The 20,017-nt window shown below is 53.6% G+C and overlaps 1 protein-coding gene across 2 annotated transcripts; it reads right to left on the minus strand.

Moving 5' to 3' along the window:
* Positions 1-903: 903 nt before the first annotated feature.
* Positions 904-14,511, minus strand: Ms4a15 (membrane spanning 4-domains A15). Of its 2 annotated transcripts, XM_046444479.2 has the most exons (7): positions 14,453-14,511; positions 7,208-7,382; positions 5,824-5,946; positions 3,272-3,328; positions 2,580-2,672; positions 2,126-2,239; positions 904-1,232 (listed from the first exon to the last, which is right to left on the minus strand). In XM_046444479.2, the coding sequence occupies exons 1-7, from the start codon at positions 14,509-14,511 to the stop codon at positions 1,116-1,118; spliced, it is 738 nt and encodes a 245-aa protein (XP_046300435.1). In that variant the 3' UTR covers positions 904-1,115. The 2 variants fall into 2 exon arrangements, with proteins under 2 accessions (XP_046300435.1, XP_058435662.1); XM_058579679.1 differs by lacking the exons at positions 5,824-5,946; positions 14,453-14,511 and having other exon boundaries at positions 7,208-7,432.
* Positions 14,512-20,017: the final 5,506 nt, after the last annotated feature.

Here is a 20,017-nt window from a genome sequence, read left to right on the forward strand (position 1 = left end):
CACTTCTATGACTTCCAATTTACAAGTTCTGTTCTTTGTGGCCTCTGCTGAAGTCTCTCAGTGGTGGACACTGTCCCTTTTATTTGCTGTAAAGTCTTCAAAAATCCACATTGCACATCTGGCCCTCCCTGGAATGCACGTGGGGGCACAGTCCAGGCACAGCTGCAGCCATCTTTACACTGTGGCTCCATGCTGTCTGGACAGGGGACATCTCTAGGGGACCTCCAGTCTCCTCAAGTTCCAGACTGGGATTCGAGGGAGTAACCCAGCTCTTTAGTTCCTCCTAACTAATCTGTGGTATGTGGCCCCCTCACAACCTTTGAGGGACTTAGTTAGCAGTGGACAGTGGGCTGGGCTGTGACCTCAACTTGGGGCTAACCTCCCTCTTCTTTCAGTTTCTCCTCTTTACCTCCCAAATTTCTTCCCTTCTTCTCAGGACCTCTGATAAACCTAAGTCAACCCTTAGAAGTTCCTGAGGTTAAAAAGTAAGTCATTGCAATGAGACAAGCTTGAAATTTAAGCCACACAGTTTATTTTCCTCTGTGGTATGGATGAGACAAACCACGCATCAGGACCTGTGGATACTGGGATGAAGGTGTCTCCACGTCCCTGGGAGACCCAGTCCAGGTCCCATGGACACCTTCAGGGACAGCCTTGTTCCTCAGGCAGTGGGGGTGGGGGAGGAGCATGGAAAGGTACAGAAGGGTCCCCAGCCACCCTGGGAAGGGAGGACAGCTTCATTGTGTACCACAACATTCTGGAACATTCTGGGTTCTGAACTTTATGACCTTCCAAAGTCCTGTGGGCTAGGCTAGGTCTCAATCTGAGTCTCCACCGAGGTTGGGATTTCCCCCAGGGAGCAGAGAGAAACCCTGAGCAGCACCAGGGGACATCCCTGGAAGGGTGGGTAGGGCTCAGGGACCGAAGGACATGAACCCTGGATATCAGCTTAGCATTTCTTAGGAAAGAAACCACTGGGGAACACTTAGTGCCACCACATGTGTGGCTTGGAGGGGACACCTGGGGAAGGGCTGCTCTACATGAACAAGGCGGGGGTGGGGAGAGTCCGAAGAGAGGGTAAAGGCTGGACTCCAACCTGTGTGAGTCACAGCTTGCTACTCGGAGGACTCCTTGGGCATATATGCCACATTGTCATAGGCAGGGGGCGGGGAGGCTGCTGGGCTGGGGATGTTGAAGTCTGTGCTGAAGGCATTTGGCAAGAAAATCACAGACTGCGAAGAAAAGGAACCGAGTCAAAGTCCTGGAGCCCTCTGAAGCCTTCGGGGTGTGTTACAGTAGTGCCCTCTTGTGGGCACTCTGAGAGCAGCACCCTCCAGACGCATCCTGCAAGCCGGAACTGCAAACTCGGAATTTGTCATTCACTCAGCCAATATTTAGGAAAATATTTGCTGGGTCCAACTACGACCCAGACACTGGGAACACAGCAGTGAGCAAAGCAGACAAAAATCCCATTTCTCTAGGAGCTAACCCCCCCACGTGTGTTCCCTCCGGACTGTCCCTGTCCTGATTGAGGACTTCCATTCACAGGAACTGCTGGCCCATAGCTCTGGCCTCCAGCCTCCTGCATTTGGCAAATCCTCTGCACTGTTTTCCTGAACCCAGCTCACTCCCCTGCTCAAGACCTTCAGGAGCCCTCCCACCCCACCCCCGGCAGCCATCCCCACCCCTTGCGCTTCATTTTCCTGCCCAGGCAGCTTTTGCTCTAAGTGATTCCTCGACTTTGGATGCTCTCCATGGCCCCCCTTTTGATTTCCCTGTTCTCCATCTTCTCGGAAAATAAGCTCAACTTCCACCCCAGACATGCTGCCTCTTCCGATGTCCGTGTCTGCCTTATAGTGAATTCCTGGAGAGACCCCCAATCCCAGCCCAAGCGTTGGCTCAGCCCGCAGGCTCAGCGCAGCGGCGCCCCCGCGTGGCCACGGGGTGAACAGTCTCATCTTCAAGGATGTGCGAGGACTTGTTTGGGTCTCCATGTCGCTGCATGGCAGTCCCTCCACGTGCTTCCCAAAGGGAAGCAGGAGGAGGCTGGAGGCAGGGAGCCTTCCCTGCCCACAGCTCTCCCTAGAGGGCCATATATGACTTGGCGTGGGGTGGGAGTACTCACCGCGTTGGCTTGGGCGCGTGTGGCTTGACACCCAAAGTGGGTGGCAATGACTGCGATGAAGAATTCCAGGATGGTGAAGATGGTGAGCACTGCCAGATAGCCCCTGCCCACATCCTGGGGACCAAAGCCCACAGTCAAGGCAAGCCACAGTCAAGGCAAGCCTGTGACAAGCACCTCCCACCCCAATGGGAATACCCGGTGCAAGGTTGCCACGGGGTGTCCCAGCTGTGCCTGGAACCATTCTTCCTGGGCCATCCTGCACCCCCTTCACCCTCCCAGGCTGCTTCCCTGTTCCCCTTGGTGCCCGTTTGTGGGGTCGGTCATGGGGTCACATACTTATGGGATCTATCAGGTCTGACAGGCCCTCAGTACTCTGGGACTGCAAACTGTCACTTCCCGTCCCCTCCTGGGTGTGGCTCTACTATTCTCCAAGTTTGGGGCACTGGCGACACACCCAGTTAGTGACACCAAAATCCATGAGCAGAATGGCGGTTCCAGCAAAGGCCGCCACGGCGCTGAGAATGTTGGTCCCCAGGCTGCTCCGCACCTGCAGGACGGAGAGCGACATGAGGGAAAAGACCAGGGCAAAGAGACAGAGAGAAAGGACAGGGGCGGCAGCTTGCCACGCCAGCCTCCTCCACCCTGCCGCAGGGCCCGGCTCCCTGTGCCTGGCTGCTTTCCTGCATTGTTCTCCTCTCCTCTTCGTCCCTGGGGCCTCAGCGGATGCCCTCTGCTTCCCTTTCCTTCTGGAAGCTGCTAGGGAGAAGGGCCTGGTCACCTTCATGGCCTCCCTGGGCAGGGTTGGCAGCAGGCCTCTGCCTCCCTCCTGCTGTGGAAAGAGCTCAGGTGGAGGCCGTTGTGAGAACTGTCTGCCCACCAGGCCCAGCAGGGCTGCCTTTCTCTGAGTGACGGTGAGCACTGCATCCCTGGACGCCCCCTTTCTACCCTGGATTGTATTTGGAAGTGTGTCCTGTCTCCTCCTGTCCATGTGCACTTTATGTCTGGTTGTCCTGTCTCTGGCACTAAGCAGATGCCCAGGAAACGCTTGTCGAATGAGCCACATGACGCAGTGGGCAGGTTGGGGGAGCTGAGTGGAATCCGCCTTGGCCCCCTCTGCCCCTGGTCCCCACCGCCATTCACACTTACCAGGCAGCTGGTGTGGTTCTTCTCGGCTGCCACAGAGAGGGACCCAGAGATGATGAACTGTGGGAAAGAGGGGCCCAGTGAGGCTTCGGCAGGGACACTGTCCAGGGCACATCTTGCCAGGGCTCTGTGAAGAGGTCACGGGTACCAGGGACAGGGCAGCAGCTGCTTCCTGGCCACCAAGCTGTCTGCCTTCTGGCCAGGCACCTCGGGGTCTCTCTCAAGGGTCTAAAGGAGTCTGTGAGGGTCTGTCCAGGGAATTGGGGCCAGCGCCTCCAAGGTAAGTGTTCCCACTGACATCATATCACGGCTTCATGAGGAAGACTTTGTTGTTTTTTAACATTCGTGTATCCAGCATGTACTAAGTGGCGGCCATGTGCCAAGAACATGACAGCTGGAGAAGATGGACAGGGTCCCTGCTCTGCTCTCATGGGGCTTCTGTCCTGTTGGGCAGCACAGACACTTCACAAACACTGGAGAAAGGTAGGGGGAGTAGTGACCAGGAGCCGCTGGGGGTACTTGAGGTTGGAGGATGGACAGGAGAGGCCTCTGAGCTGCAGAGAGAGGCGCAGAGTTTGTGGGGTGCAGAGGCCGGCTCCAGGGATAGCTTCCAAGGGACCTGCCTCATGGTGCCCATGGGCTGGGCAGTCGTCTCCCAGTGGGTCTAGGCTGGCTCTGTGACCGGCTGGACTGCGGGCAGGTGGCAGTGGCACTCAGTGGTTCTGGGTCCCGCACTCAGCAGGCCTGGCAGCTTGTGGTTCGCTGCTGCCATGCTGGAGAGGTGCAGGGAGGGGTCACATGGAAAGGCCAGAGGGAGGCGGTGAGGTCCCAGAGGCCCTGGGGACACAGGGGGTCAGGACTAGGAGGGAGCCACCACAGCCGTCCAGGCAGTGAGCACCAGGGTGTGCGATAGAGGAGGAGAGGTGGGCAAGCGCAGGCCTTGCTCTGGAGGGCAAGTCCATGGCCCTGCTGGTGCGCTGATGTGGGAGTGGGAGGAGGAGTCCAGGATGACTCTTGGCATGTTTTTGGCTTTGGCAACTGGTGGATGGCGGTGTCTTTTGCCAAGATGAGGGAGGAGTAGGGTTGGAAACGGGGCAGGAACTGAGCTTAGTTTCGAGATGTGGAGTTGCCTCTTCAGCATCAACTGGCTGTGTCAAGATGGCACTGGATTTAGAGTCCAGCTCCCAGGGCTGGAGGCCAACAAGAGAGGCAGTGACTGGCCCAGGACTGCACAGAGGAGTCCCAGCTGGAGCCACATCTCAGCTGTCCTGTCTCCTTCCTTCTGTGCCCATGGGGACTCCTGTGAACCTCTGAGGAAAGCTATCCATGTGTACTTTCTGGGGTCCCCAGAGGCCAGCAATGTGCAGACCCCATGGAATGATTAGGTGTTGAGGCTGGGGAAGTCCTGCCTGGGTCTCCCGACCCTGATGTCTCCTGAACTTGAAGAGCAGGTTCTTATTTTAATTTTTCCCTTCCACCAAGTTTGACGTCTCTCTGAGGCATGTTGTGTGATACAGCCTGGCAGGAGGGAGCTCAGGAAAGAAGGGGGCTCCTTTCTTTCTCCCTGTTGTGATTTTTTTCTTGTAAAGTGTCCAGCTTGCCCACATTTCCTCCAACTTTGGGTCACTCTGGGCCATTAAGAGTTAGCGCCGGTCCTCAGGCATGGCCAAGTGACCATCCTTCTCTAGCCATGGCGTGTCAGCAATTTTGGCCTCTCTGGACCCTATATTTTGGGCGTTTGGCCTCTTGCTGGAGGCTGCCTGGACAGGGGAAGAAAGATGCTATGTCTGTGTTTGCTTCCCCAGGAGGCCCTCCTGCAAACCTGACTCTCTCTCCATAAGGGGAGTCCTCACAAATGACAGTCACCATTAGCTGCAGAACTTGAGGGCTAGTCACTGGCTCTGTTCTGTATTGTCTCTCGATTTCCTCAGCAAACTACGGAATGGTCAGGGCTGCGGCTAGGAACCCAGTTCTTAGTTGAGGAAGTTGAGGCTTGAGTTTCAGTGACTTGCCTAAGGGACTTCATGATAATAAGTGGTGGGGCTGGGATTCAGACCCCACTGGCCTGACCCCAAAGCTTTTGCCAAGGCGCGAACGGTGTTCACTTTGCAAACACTGAAAGGCGCCTTTCCCACTGGAGATGAGAAGGAGGCCCTCACCTGGTTCTCCAGCAAGGGTGGGCAGCTGGCCAGTGAGGTGTGGTCAGAGGAGTGGGCTCAGGGCTTTCTGGGCTTTCTGAGCTGGTCAGACTCCCTGGGGCAGAGTTCAGAGGGAGCCGAGGGGTTTGGATGTGGGGTGAGCCTTAGGCTCAGGTGGTAGGCATGTGGCTGTGCCATCCTTTTTTGGCAGCCTGCTCTGGCTCTTTGCTGGAACCTTCCCTACCTAGGAACTGATGGTCAGGCTCAGGTTTGGGGTCAGGAGTTGGACTTAGGCTCTGGTTCTTGTAGGAAGTGCTTTAGGTCCCAGCTAGGAGGAGATGAGCCCAGGGCAATGTGGGGGTGAGGCAGGGGGACCGGTGAGACCGGGTGGGGGCCCTCAGATGGCCCCGCACTCACGCAGGCTCCTCCCCAGAAGGGGACGCCGCCTTCGATGAAGAGCATCCCCAGGTGGCCGCGGCGGACCATGAGCAGCACGCTGCCGAAGCCCAGGTGGATGAGGCCGATGAGGATCTGCGCCGTCTGCGGGAAGCAGCCAGGGCTCAGCCCGCGGGCCGCCGGCTCCACGCCGCCCCCTGCCGGCCCGGGAGGAGAGCGCGGCCGGCCAAGGAACTCAGATCCCATTCTTTGGAGGCGACATCATTATAACATCCGTAAGAGACAGTTTTAAGAGAAAGCCAGCTCCCCGCAGCCACGGGACCCACAGGGCAACGATCCCCGCGGCTGCATCTGCTTTGTGGTCTGAGTCCTGCTTCTCCAGCATGGCTCTGTGGCTCTCTGGTTTTCCTGGTCCCAACACTCTGCACTGACCGCCTCACTTGCCCTTCCTGTCCCCTGCTGTCTGCAATAAACATGGCCTCGAGCATCCTTTTCATTTCGCAGTCTCTCCCTCATCCATCCCAGTTTGGGTGGGCATGTCCACAGAAGGCAAATGCCTCATCTCACCCCATCCCCACAAACTGGCACCTAGCTGCAGCCAGTCAGGCGACATCGCCACCTGGCTCCTGGGTTCCCCTGTGGCCACTCCCCCTGCTGGGTGGACCTCCCTGAATCCCTTCTGGTTCTGACAGCTGCCCGATTCGTGAATCATTCTTTGCTCAAACAAACAGTTGAGTGTAGTTTGTTTAGAGATTTTCTTTTAAGCAACACGCAAGGGCGTGTCCGTCTATCCAACCATCCAATATTTTATTCCCTCCAAGAGAATAATATCTCAATGCCACCCAGACTGGAATAGAGCAGTGAAGGTCATCATTGCTGTCAACGACAGGAGCTGGCTCTTGGCTACACTGTCTTGGTCCCCTGGTCCCCTGTCCGTCCTTCCTCTGCTCATTACATCCCAGCCCTATCAACCTTCTGTCTCGTTCTTGAACAAGCCACCTCCCTCCCACCCAGAGGCCTTTACACTTGCTGTCCCCTCACCCCGAGGATCCTTCCCCTCACCCACCCTGGGTCAGATCTTCCCTCGACTGCCTTCAACCTGACATTTAGGTTTTAGCTTCAAGGTTAGCTCCCCAGGAGAACTTCCCGGCCCTTGCTGGTGTTGCCCCTCCCCCACCCTCATCAGCCTCATTAGTTCTCTGAGTCATTTGTTCCCCCCCCCCCCCCGTGAACTCCACGGGGTGGGGGGGAAGGGTCCTCGGCTCTTTGGTGCAGGACCCAGACCTCCTCAAGTATCTGACCACTGCCTGCTGCCCCTTCCCGGGTGTCCTGGATGCCCCGCGGCTGGGCGCCCACTACCTGCCCAGCACCTAAGCCTCAGATCTTCAGGAGTTGCAGCTCTTACCCCTAAAGCTTTGGGCTCTCCGGTCAGAAAAGTCTCCACTGGACGCAGGTCGGGCTGCTGGGTGGCCCTGGGCTCCTGCGCCCCCAGCGGTGGTTCCTCGAACTGCACGACCCCTGGAGGCTGGCACATGGACGGGGGCAGAAGGGCGGGAGGCGGGCGGAGGCCGCTGGCATTGCTGGGCGGGATGACCACGAATACCCCGTTGCTGGCGGGAGGCGCGGACATGGTGCTCAGGGGGCCTGGGAAACAAAGGCTCGGGATAATAATGTACCGATGGAGGCTAGACGCTAGCATAAGGCTTCGTGTCTTTGCTTACTGAAGGCAGGATGTGGTCCAAACCTCTGGTCATACTGAGGAAGCCGAAAATTAAGGAGTGGAGGTAGGTCCCAGGACAAGGGCTCACAGGCAGATAAACCGGAGACTTAACTCAGGTCTCTTTGATGTCAGAGGTCCTGACCTTAAACTCTTGTGCTGTGTTATGTGAAAGGCACCCCCCCACCCCTTTATTTTTGCTACACTGGAGATCAAACTGAGAGCCTTCTGTAGGCCAGGCAAGAGCTCCCCACAGAGCTACAATCCCAGCCCAAGGGGGGCATTCTGAAGGAGCAGGTACTTAAACATACTCATTTCCCCAGAGAGGGTAAGTGACTTTACCAAGTACACACAGCTAGTGCAAGGTAGAGCTTAGCCAGAGAGCCAGCTTCTTTACCCTTAGTTCAGGACTTACTCTTCCCTTCCTGCCTCTCAGTCTGCAGCTGTTGAACTTGTGCAAATAATTCCCCTGGGTGGGTTCCTGTGCCCTTCTCTTTGACAAATGTTATTATGTTGCCAAGATGACATGGGTTATGGAAACATTGGGTATGGATGGTCTGGGAAAACATTTGAGAGAAACCATCCATTAGCCAGGTGTCCGAGATGAGTTAACCAGGAAAAAGCAGGGTGATCCGTCTGGTGGATTTTACGACATTAAACACAGTCAACCTTCTTGTTGGCCTTCTGAGCAGAGTGCAGCATTTCAGGACACAGCTCCGGACACCGGCAGATTTTGGTCACCTCCCCTTGCCTCAGTTCCCTGACCAGTAAAGTGGGGATAATAACACTGGTACCAGCCTCATAACACCCCATCAAAGCCATTCCTTACCCTGCTTAGGCACAACACTCATTGCCTGAAATATTTTCTTTCTTTTTTTTGGTATTAGGATTAAACCTAGGGACACTCAACCGCTGAGCCTCATCCCCAGCCCTAGCCCTTTTTATTTTTTATTTAGAGACAGGGTCTTGCTAAGTTGCTTAGGGCCTTGCTAAGTTGCTGAGGCTGGCTTTGAACTCGTGATCCTCCTACCTCTGCCCCTCCAGAACTACTGGGATTACGGGCATGCGCCATTGTGCTCAGCTCCTGAAATATTTTCTTAAACATAACACATATATGTACATGTGCATCTGTGTGTGCATATATTACACTGTATACACATGTGTGTGCCAGTCACTTAAAATGAACAGCTAGTGTGTGTTTCTAGTGCCCTGAGAGCTATTGCGCATGTCCACTGGGAGGCAGCAGCTCACAGACTGTGCAGCAAGTTCTCTGAAGTGGGTCTGCAGTGGGTTCTCTGCAGGCCTCGGCGGGTGGGTCTGCCCGCGATGCTGGGGTCCTTGGGTTTGCCTCCTGTGTGTCCTCTGGGCAGCCTGTGCCGTTTGCTCTGGGACAGGTCTGAGCTCTGTTGGAGGACATGCTAGGCAAGTGTCAGTGTGGGACCTGCAAGAGTGAACCAGACGGGAGAGCAGCAAGGGCTGTTGGGCGAGGCCTGCAGGGACTGGGGACTCTGGAGACACCGAGGACACACTGGGTGACAATCTGCAGCCGCGGACATTATCTGTTCACTGTAAGTGACTGGTTTATATGTATTAAATTTGAGGCCAGTGGTGTTGTAACAAACCACATGGAGAACGAGGTGTAAGTCACTGCACATTTGAAGGGCTTGCTAACAAGGCTTCCTCCAGCCAGGGTGCTGTGACAACACGTGACAGCAGGAACAGGTCTCCATAGGGATTATGCACTGACCTCCCACACAGCGCTCACTCTGTTGGGGGCTCTCATCTGCATGAACCCACGCTAAAACGATTATTAGCAGGCATGAACATTGACTAGAACAGGATTGGCGAACTTTTTCTCAATCAGTGAATATTTGGGGCCTTATGGAACCACGTGGCTTCTGTTGCAATTAGGAAACTCCTCTGCTATAGCGCAGAGCAGACATAGGTGGCACACACACAAATGGATGAGGCTGTTTCTGTGAAGCATTATTGACAAGAGCAGGCGGTGGGCCATGTGTGATCAGTGGACTGCAGCGTGCCATCTCTGTTCTTAGAACACGGCCTGGCACACAGTAAGTGCTCAGTGAAATTCACCTACTGCTTTAAATAACTGCTGTGTACAGTGATTATTTGCTGGGCAAGATGTGAATATGCAGTGAGCTGTCCTACCTTTCTGTATAATAAGGGGAATGACAGCTGCTGCTATAGTTTGGATCCCAAATGCTCTTTTGTTAAATGCCTGGTCTCCAGCTTGGTGCTCTTGGGAGGTGGTGGAGGCTTTAAGGTGGGACTTGGCCAGGCGCAAGCTTACAATCCCAGCAGCTCAGGAGGCTGAGGCGGGTAGATCGCAAGTTCAAAGCCAGCCTCAGCAACTTAGTGAGGCCCTAAGCAACTTAGTGAGACCCTGTCTCAAAATAAAGAATAAAATGGGCTGGGGATGTGGCTCGGTGGTTGAGTGGCCCCAGTTCAATCCTGGTACCAAAAAAAAAAAAAAAAGGAAAAGAAAGAAAAAAAGAGAGAGAGGCGGGACTTGGGGGAGGTCCTTAGGTCATTGGGGGTGTATCCATGAAGGTGACTGTGGGATCCTGGACCCTCCTCTTCCTCTTTCCTTCCTGACTCTAAGGGGCCTGGTCTTCCTCGGCCTCATGCTCCTGCCATGATGTGCTGACTCATCACAGGCCCAAAAGCAACAGGGCCAACTGATGGATCATGGACTGGAACCTTCAAAACTGTGAGCCAGAATAAACCTTTTGTCTTTATAAGTTGATTGTCTCAGGCATTTGTTACAGTATTGGAGAGCTGGCTCATACAGCTGCCCTCTTGCCTCAGAGGTTGTTAGGATCACTGCAAAAATGGACAAGAATGTCCTTGAAGATAGGAAAAGAGCAGTGAAGGGCTGTGTTCCGGGTGACTTGGCTAGTAAATGGCAGGGTGTGGAGTCAAGCCTACGCGTGTCCCAGCCAAAGCCTGTGTTTGTCCCCAGGGGCTGCCTCGAGGGGAAGTCACGCTGTTCTTTGACCATTGGTCTGGCCCACATGTTCTGGTTGCCTTCAGGTCTGGTGTGGCCACATGACTTGTTTTGGTTAAATGAGTGTCTGAGCGGAGGGTCTAGTGGTCAGTGCAGGACCCCACAGAGCTCCTCTTCCCTGTGTCACAGTGACTAGCAAAGTTCCATGCAGAGGGCATTCTGTTTACCTGGGCCCCTGAGTAAGCAGGACATGGAACCCGAGGAAGAGATCAATCTTTGTTGTTTTAAGCCATTAAGATGTTTGTTACAGCAGCATAACCTGGCTTCTCCTGACTGCTACCTCCTCCAGAAATGAATATCTGTAACTAACACACACACACACACACACACACACACACCACAATCCATGCCCTCGAGGAGCCTAGAGTCTGGAAGGAGGAGCAAGAGAGATTTGCAATTCAGTTCCACAAACAATTATTGAGCATTTACTGTGTGCACTGGGCTCAGGTCCTGGGAGTCCCTGTGAAGTAGAAGAGACCACTGCCAGGAGAGAGAGGCTGGGGAGATGGGGGAGGGGTCCCTGATGGACCTCAGGGATGTCTTCAGGGGGACAGGGCCTAAACCGGAGACCCTGAGACTGCTCTTCTCACCCCCTCCTGCAGGCTCCTTCCCTTCCTTCCGTCTGTCTGTCCTACCCACTGGCCTTTTCCCTCCCTGCCAGACATATTTGGGAAGATGAGGCAGTTTCTGGGGACATCAGTAAATAAAGACTGTCTGCCCTAAGAGTCCATGAAAATGGGATGAGAGAGACCAAGGGCAGGAAGATGGAGAATCTAGTTGAGGATGACCCACCCCATTGACAGGCTTTTGACTTTCTCAGGTGTGAATAAAGGACATTTACAGCCCTCATCTCACTCTGAGAGAGAGTCTGGCATAGATTATTAGCTGTGCTTTAGAGAGGAAACAGATTCAGAGAGGGTGAGTGTCACCCTCCTGGTCACACAGCACCTCAGTGGCAGAACTGGGATGGATCTTAGAACACCACCTCTCAGTAGGAATGACAGTGACATTATGGGATTCATATGCTTCTGGGTTAGAAGCAGGCTTTCTTGGAGTGAGGGGACTGATGCTTGAACTTGACTCCTTGAGGAAGGTTCCAGATCATCAAGTTAAAAACCAGTGGGGGTGAATGCATCTGCCAGCTTCGCCTTCTCCGAGGAGATTCATTAAGGCAAAACCATGTTCTCACTTTCATCTGGAAGGACATCTTAACAGCAGCAGGGCAGGAAGGACACCATTTAAAGGCACAGACCTAACTCGGGAAGGCTCACCACTGGGTAGATGTCATTTCATGGGGACAGTTGAAATCTGCATCTGAGACCCACGGTGGGTTGTGGGTGCCCTTGTGGACCTTCTCTGGGGCCAGGAGGGCTCTGGGATCTCCTCAGGGCTGAGCCACCCAGAAGGAGGCGCATGTGTAATTAGCAGCACCTCTCTCCAGTGGGTGGTGAGAAGTCTGATAAAACAGACCTCGTGATCCTGGGGGCGGGGAGACGAGAAGACACCTGCAAAAATAGGCTCTCTGCCCCAGGCAGGTTACGTGGCAATCACAAGCAGGAAAGTGTCACAGAGTTCCTGAGACTCAGGAGCCGCTCTCTCCCCCCCCTCTGCAGCCCTGGGTGAGGGATGGGCCCATCTGCTACTTTCGAGACCCACCTGGTCTCTGTGCCATTCTAACCAACCGCGTGCCCCAACACTGCTGCGTGCGTGGCAGGCACAGGCAGGTGGAAAAGAGGGAAGGTCACAGCCCTCACCTCCAGGAGTTACGTGGCAGCCTCCTTCCTGTACAGAGACAAAGAAAACACCCTGGCCTAGATAGACATGAGGGGTCAGCTGTAGTGACAGCTGTGACGGTCCCTTGTGTGCACAGCCCTTCACAGTTTACAAGCTCTCACAGAGACCCGTCGACAGCCCTGAGAGGCGGGTAGAATGTGCCCACTCTGCAGTCTGGCAAGCTGAGGGTCAGAGGAGCAGTGTGGTGGGGGGCCAGGCTGTGGGCCTTGGAGGCTGAATGTGTCAGAGACGTTCACGCTGAGGTTTCGGCTGAGACCCGACACTGGGGTGAGCAGTGCCACCAACGGCCCAGGGGGAATTGCAGAGAGGAGGTGGCTGGGAACCTGCTAGGTGACTTTTACACCTTCCCCACAGGGTGGGAGTGGGGTCGAGAGCAGATTTGGGGAGAGAACATTTAGAATGGGGGGAGGAGGGGGACACACCCTCTTTCTCCTCAAGGGTGTAAGGAGGCTGTGGGGCAGAATTCCTGTGTAGGCCCTGCGTGTCGGGACTCCAGAGGTGAGCGAGGAGGTTTTGGGTGGGTACCCAGGGGAGAGACCCTCAGTGATGGGCATCTCCGCAGAGCCCGTGAAACACCCCTGCAGAGAAGGCCCAGCCTCAGGGGGATTTGCCAGCTCAGAACAGCCCCCGGCAAGCACATGCCCCCGTCTTCTCCTTCCCCATCATCCAGCCTCTCAGTGCCACCCCGAGCCAGCTGGGCCGCAGGGGAAGCCAGTGGGAAAGGGAGGGGACCACGCAACGCCCTTCTCACCTGCCACACAGCACAGGACTGGACGCTCTGAGGCTCTGAGCCAGAGAAGCCTCAGGACTGCCCCGGTCCCTTCTCTAGTCACTATGGCTGTCAAAAGAGGGGGATGCCCATCTGGTGCCTGAATCTGGCACCGCAGGAGGCCTCGGATACCCGCCGGCTTCTGCTGGGTTGGCTACCTTGGGAGCAGATTCTGTTACTGTGCCCGTTTGTTTTGCAGACGAGGAAGCCGAGGTCAGAGGCAGGCAGTGGGAGGCGGCCATGTCCTGGCCTCGCTGCTGCTGAGCAGCCAGGGATCCCTTGGGAGCCCTCGTGGCTTCCTCTTTATGCCCAGGCTGGGGCTGCTGCCTAGGGAGGTGCGAGGGGACAGAGGCTCCAAGTGGGCATCTTGCACGAAATGCACAGGAGCACAGCTCGGGGGCGGCAGAGTGGTCAGGCCACAGGCCCTGGGGTCAGCCCGGGGAGCATCCATACTACCACCACGTGGGCTTGGCCGGCTAAGTGACTTGGGCAAGAGGCTTCACCTCTCAGGGCCTCGGTTTCCCCGTCTGTCAGGGGGGTGGCTCTGGTGTCGGTCGGGGTGGGGTGCTCCAGACTCCAGGGGATGCTGCTCGACTCCCCCACTGCCAGCCTTGCTCTCAGGACCCCACAGGACTTTGCTCCTTCTGCCCGAGTCCAACCCTGAGGCATTGGACTCCCAGGAGGCCGTCCTGGGCTCCTTGATGTCAGCCCTTCCAGGACAGACCTGGGAAGGAGGCCAGCACAGGCTACCTGGACGGGGAGGCAGGCTCCACCCTGAGAGACAGCGCCACGCCCACCACAGTTCCATGCACTGTCTCCCCCAGAGGTGGGTGGCCAGGACAGCCCCTTCCTTCCCCGGGTCTCCGTTTCCCCCTCCGCAATTGACGGGAGACAGTCTTTGTCCTGCAGCCCTGAAAACCCCTGCTGAGCCCTCTCCTTCTCTAGGAGAAGGGCAGGACAGGATGCCTGTGTCTGGGTTAAAACTATTCCTCTGGCCAAATGGTGGAGGTTTGGGGTGGGGGTGAGGTTTCCCTGGGAGATGGCTAGGACCTGGGGTCTTGGGGGAATACGTGAGTCATCTCAGTCCCTGGCTTTGAGCAGAAAAGGCAGATGCTCCTCCTTTGCCCCTACCTGCCCATGCAGGAGGGCCCCAGGCCCTGAGCTGAGGTCTCTGCCAGTGGGTGGCCCCGGGAACGGTCCTGTCCCCCTGAGTGCCAGGTGAGGGGGAGACCCACAGGCCTCAGCCTTCTCTGTCCAGTGGTCTCTTCCTCTCCCTCCCTGGGGACCCCATGCATCCCCTTCCCCATGCCCCCATCATGTCAGGAGGCCGGCGGCTACTCACCGGGCTGCCTCGGCTGCTCTGCTGGCCGCCGGCTCCCCGCTGCCTCTGTTCTCCCGCATTCACACATTTTTGTGTGAGAGCTTTGCTATGCGCGTGGGGCTTGGAAATCACTCTGCTTGTGAGCCGCGCCTCTGGGGAGCGATCGAGTCCCTCCGGGTTCTGAGCACCCCCCTGCTCTGGGCCAGCAGAGTGGCCGAGGAAGTCGCTCGGGGGTCACTGGTCTCCCAGCCCCCAGGGCCCTGGGGGAGCATCAAGCCTTCCACCCACAGGACGCTGAAGCCCACAGAGGCGGGCGAACTGCTGGGGTTCCTCTGTTTGTGTCACAGCTGAGAGGGGGGTCCATGTGGCCTTCACCCTCCTCCCACCCAGGAGACTTGTGCAACCTTAGATCAAGGACCAGGTGGCCCACGGTGTTCCCGGCAGGAATGGAGGGTGTGTGTGTGAGGTGCGTGCGTGTGTGAGGTGTGTGTGCGCGGGCACAGTGTATTCAAGCGGCAGCGGAGGATTTGCTTATCAGTTTCTAGGTTCAGATTCTTGCCAAAGTACCTCTGCACAGGTGTCTCTGCACAAAGTCTGGGAGCCCACGCAGGATCCACAGGCCGGGGCCAACTCCCAGCTAACTCAGAACAGGGCAGGGTGCCACACTGACCCTCATAGCTCTCCTCACCCGTGTGTATCCACACCTCTGGCAGCAGGGACTGAAGTCCATTTTCTCCAAACCCTTGATACTGGGCTGCCCTGGGACTTCCTGTGCCCCTGGGAAGCAGGAGGGGGCATGTCCTTTCTGAGACGAGGCTCTGCAGGGCCTTGCTGGCCTCTGGCTCTCTTGGTACTGTGAGCAGCAGCGTTGTGTCTGGGCCAGACTGCTGGAGGGTGGGGCACACGGGACAGCTCGCCAGCCCGGTTGTCCCTGCAGTGGCCCCCACAGGGGCAGTCACAGTTTGGAGGGCACCGAGCTGACCGTCAGCAAACACCAAGGCATGAGGGGCCCTGCCAAGCCCAGGTGGGATCCAGCTGCAGGGAGTGCTCTCTGCGGTGTGTGTGGGGTTGGGGCTGTTTGCTCTGTGTGCAGTGTTTCTGGGGCGACAGCCACGTGAAGCCTTTATGGTGGCCTCATCGGCTCTCATATAAGCAACTCCACAGGCCAGGCACCAGATAAGGCAGCGCCGTGGATCATGAAAGGACACTTCGAGGTGTGGCGCTGTGGCCTCCCCATGCTTCCAGCGGGGGACCAAGGCCTCTCTGGCCTCGCCCTGCCTTCCCTCTCGCCCTTCTCCCGGAGAGCAGGGAGGGGCTTTCTCTGAAGTCCCATCTGCCTAGCGACAGACCCTCCAAAGCCCACACGATTGTCGTAAACCCTCTCCCACCATTTTATCAACCAGGGAAGACGTCTTACTGTCCCGGGAGACTGAAGGTCAATGTCACAGCTATCACAGGCTGTCACTTATTCTCCTGTAGACAACTTTCATTACCCAGTGAACTTCATCTACATAAGGAGGCACCGTTGTCTACACTTCCCAGAGCCCAGACCTGTGATTCTGCAGCCCAGGAAGCGTCCAGCCAGGGGCCCTGGCACCAGATGGGTTCTGTGAGATCCTGTGTGCGCACACGTAATAAATTTGAAATGTCTTTTCTCCTGTGAATCTGTCCACTGTCAGTTTATTTTATAGTATCATAGGGGTGCCAGAGCAGTCCCCAAAGGTGGTTAGTTTTGTTTTGTTTTTTTTTTTTTGGTATGATGATGAAGCTAAGTGGTTCAGTCCATCAAAGATGTCACTGATGTTTTCATTGTTGCCATTGTTACTACTCTTGATGGTCCAATTAGTCCCTTTTTGGCCTTAGCTGTATCACTGAGGACATCTACTGTGGAATCGTGTAGCATAGAATCTTCTGAGGTTGCCTTTTTCACCAGATGGTGGTGTGTACTGAAGGAAGGCCGTCACCCTCAAATATACCTCTTTTTTTTTTTTCAAGAGGCTTTCTCCAATTTATTTCTTTGGGAAAGGAAAACAAAAAGTCTTTCCATCATATATGGTAGAGATGAATATTTATACATTGTTATGCTCGAATTCGGGACCCCCAAAAGACTACCAGAGACCAAGATCGATGTAAACAGCAAAGAGGTGTTTATTGCGAGCTAGCTTGGTCCTCTGCGCGCACACAGCAACTGGTGACGCTGAGAGGCCCCGAGCCCAGGGTTTGCAGCAGTTTTATACATTCTTTGGAGAAGGCAGGGACCCCCACATACATCATAGCATCTCTTAGCAAATCATCACACACCACGGGAAAATCAAATAACAACTCTAAAACATGATTAGCACATTCACTGGCGGGAACAAGTTGGGTGATCGGTTAGTACAAGAGGGGGATTCATTTGAACTGATTGGTTTAGGGTGTACGTGCTGAACTACATGGTTTCCCAACACGTTATCAACCACCATAAACTACTGGGGGGGTCATCTGGTATCCCAGGTATTTCCCTGTCTCATGCTGATTGGTGGCTGCTAGGGGGTTGCTATGGATCCTCACCTAGCCTGACTGAGTCAGGGACACCTGGCGCAGCAGATCTCTCCTGTTATTTGTAGATAAACCACTTAGCGGGGTGGGAATGTGCCTAGGAGTGCTCTGTGGGTCATGTCCCTTCCTTGGACAGGCTTTGCTCTGAGGTAGAGGCTGGTTTTTCAATATAATTTATTTTGTGGTTGGACATCCCAGAGCTGGATCCAACTAGGTCTCTTGACATAAAGTTCCTTTTGAACTGAAGGCAACTGGGAAGTAGCCAACACCAGGAGGCAGGTTTTCGACCCTCCCTGCCCTTTTCTGCCTAGAGGCAGGAGGTAAATTCACCTTTACTGCAGATGCCTAGAACCTTCTCAGCGCAGAGATGGCAGGACTACTGTCTTAGCAATCTCTGGTGTGTTCACCTTCCCGTTCTCTGCGTTTGGAAGTCTAAACCTGCTTCCCTTTGTTCTGCCGGTTCCTCTAGGAATCCCTCACCTCTCCACCTCCCCACCCAGCATGCTGAGGCTGAGTCCTGCAGCTCCCTGAGCTCCTACCTTGGGCTGTGCCCCAGCCCCAGCTGTTCTTTGCTGAAGATGCCGCGTTCGGAAGTCTGCCTTGAGTTACTTTATAGGAAGAGAACCCAGGAGTGAGGGTGCCTTGACATATGGTAAGTGTGTATTTTACTTTTTAATGATCAGCCAGAGTTTTTCCCAGAGTGGCAGGGCCATATGCAATCCCTGACAGTAGCCTAGGGGACTCTGGTTGTTCTGAGTTTTCTCTAGCACTTGGTATTTGCCCGTTTTTAGTTTGAGCTATTCTGACAGGTGATTAGTGCTGTTTTGTCATAGCGTAAAGGCTAATGACATTGAACTTCTTTGCATGTACTTATTTGCAATCCCACATTTTCTTTGTTAAACTATTGAAGTCTTTATTCAATTTTGTTATTAGATTGTATTCTCAGTATTGAGTTTGGAGAGTTCTTAATAGTCTTTGTCAGATATATGATTTGCAAACATTTTCTCCTAATTTGTGACTTTTTATCATTTTTTTAGTACTAGGATTGGACTCAGGGGTGCTTAACCACTGATCCACATCCCCAGCCCTTCAAAAATTTTTCTTTTTACATTTTGAGACAGTGCCTCTCTAAGCTGCTGAGGCTGGCTTTAAACTCATGATCCTCCTGCTCCAGCCTCCTGCGCCGCTGGGATGGCAGGCGTGAGCCACTGCACCTGGCAACTTTTAATCTTTTCTATGAGATGTTTTACAGAGCAAAAATTTGAATTTTAAGTTCAATTTATCGATGTGTTCTTGTTCTGTGAATTGTATCTTTGATGTTATATCTAAACACTCCAGGTCTCAAAGGTTTTCTCTTACATTTTTTTCCTATAAATTTTATAGTTCTACATTTTAAGATTAGATCTACATTAATTTTGAGTTAATGTTTTGCATAAGGCCTGAGATTTAGATTGAGTTCCTTTTAATTTTTTGGCCAAGTGCCAAGTTGTTCCGATACTGTGGGTAGAAATGACCAATCTTCCTCTACTGAATTATTTTTGTGCCTTTGTCAACCTTAGTTCGTGTAGTAGAGTGGACCTAGACTCTCTGTTCTGCTGTGCTGACAGGTGCCAATGTCACACCGTCTTGATGAACATAGTCATATAATATGTCTTAAAATCAAATACTGTGTTTCTTCCAGCTTATTCTTATTTTTCAAAATTGCTTTGGATATTTTAATTCCTTGACCTTTTCCTGTAAATTTTAGACCCAATTTGCCTCTACATACAAAGGATCCAGCTGTTATTTTGATAGTAACTGCTTTACCTCTGTCCACCAACGTGGGGAGGGTTGTATATATATATATATATATATATATATATATATATACACACATACACAATGTCTGTAAGAATATCTATTTATATTCATCTCTTTTCATACAAAAGTAGCGGACTCTTTATATTATTCTGTGCATTTTTTTTCCACTTAAAAAGACATCCTGGAGATCATCTCAAGCAGATCTGGAGATCATGTGAACCCCTCTTTTTAAAAATTTATTTATTTTAATTAGGTATATATGTGCACTCCTCTTTACAGCTGCTAAGTTGTCCTTGTTGGACTGTGTAGCTTTTGTAGTCCCCTAGTTCCCCACCAAAGGACATTGTTTTTTTTTTTTTTTTTTCTGGGGGGGTGGTGGGTAGCCAGGATTGAACTCAGGGGCACTGAGTTCACTGAATCACATCCCCAGCCCTATTTTGTATTTTATTTAGAGACAGAGTCTCAGTGAGTTGCTTAGCACATCGCTTTTGCTGAGGCTGGCTTGGAACTTGTGATCCTCCTGCCTCAGCCTTCTGAGCCACTGGGATTACAGGTGTGCGCCACCACACCTGGCCAAAAGGACATTTTGGTGTGTGTGTGTGTGTGTGTGTGTGTGTGTGGTGCTGGGGATTGAACTCAGGGTTGCTTTGAGTCACATCCCCAGCCCTTTTTGTTGTTTATTTTTAGACAGGGTTTTGCTAAGTTGCTCAGGCTTGTCTCAAACGTTCGATCCTTCTACCTCAACTTCCTGAATAGCTGGGATCTGGGATTACAGGCATGTGCCAACACACCTGGCTATTGATGTTTCCAATTTTGTTTGATTATCAATAATGGTGCCATCAATGAGCTCAGTGGTTCTTAATGGCATTGGATTAATGGTTCTTAATGGCATTGGCCAGCCTGATTTTCTCTTAAAATTGGGAGCCATCTCGCCACAAAGCCATGAAAAGCTAATTTCGGCTTTACTATAAATTACTGCAAATTCTGAACCTGCTTGGAATGCCTGCCCGGGCCTTGAACTCACCCATGCCTGGCTCTCTGACCAGATAGCAGCCTTCTCTAAAACTTTAGTGACGCCTCATAAATCTTGGCCTTCCCTGGCCAGATAACAACCCTCTCTGAGGCTCTAATGACCTTCATTTTTCAGTGTCTGTGCATCCGTTATGAAATATCTCGATTCCCACCCCCTGGTTGTACCCTTACGATCTGGTACAGCACCTGGTACACAACAGGTATACATTTGTTGTG

This window comes from Marmota monax, unplaced genomic scaffold, assembly GCF_021218885.2.
Source record: "Marmota monax isolate L192 unplaced genomic scaffold, Marmota_monax_Labrador192_F-V1.1 WCK01_AAM20220418_F8-fsc00038, whole genome shotgun sequence".
NCBI lineage: Eukaryota > Metazoa > Chordata > Mammalia > Rodentia > Sciuridae > Marmota > Marmota monax.

Coding starts and splice junctions, on each gene's coding strand:
- Ms4a15 (XM_046444479.2), bottom strand. CDS start 14,511: ATGCGGGAGAACAGAGGCAGCGGGGAGCCGGCGGCCAGCAGAGCAGCC. Junction 7,383..14,452: donor AGAGCAGCCGAGGCAGCCCG/GTGAGTAGCCGC, acceptor CATCCCGCCCAG/CAATGCCAGCGGCCTCCGCC. Junction 2,240..2,579: donor ATTTTGGTGTCACTAACTGG/GTGTGTCGCCAG, acceptor TTTGGTCCCCAG/GATGTGGGCAGGGGCTATCT.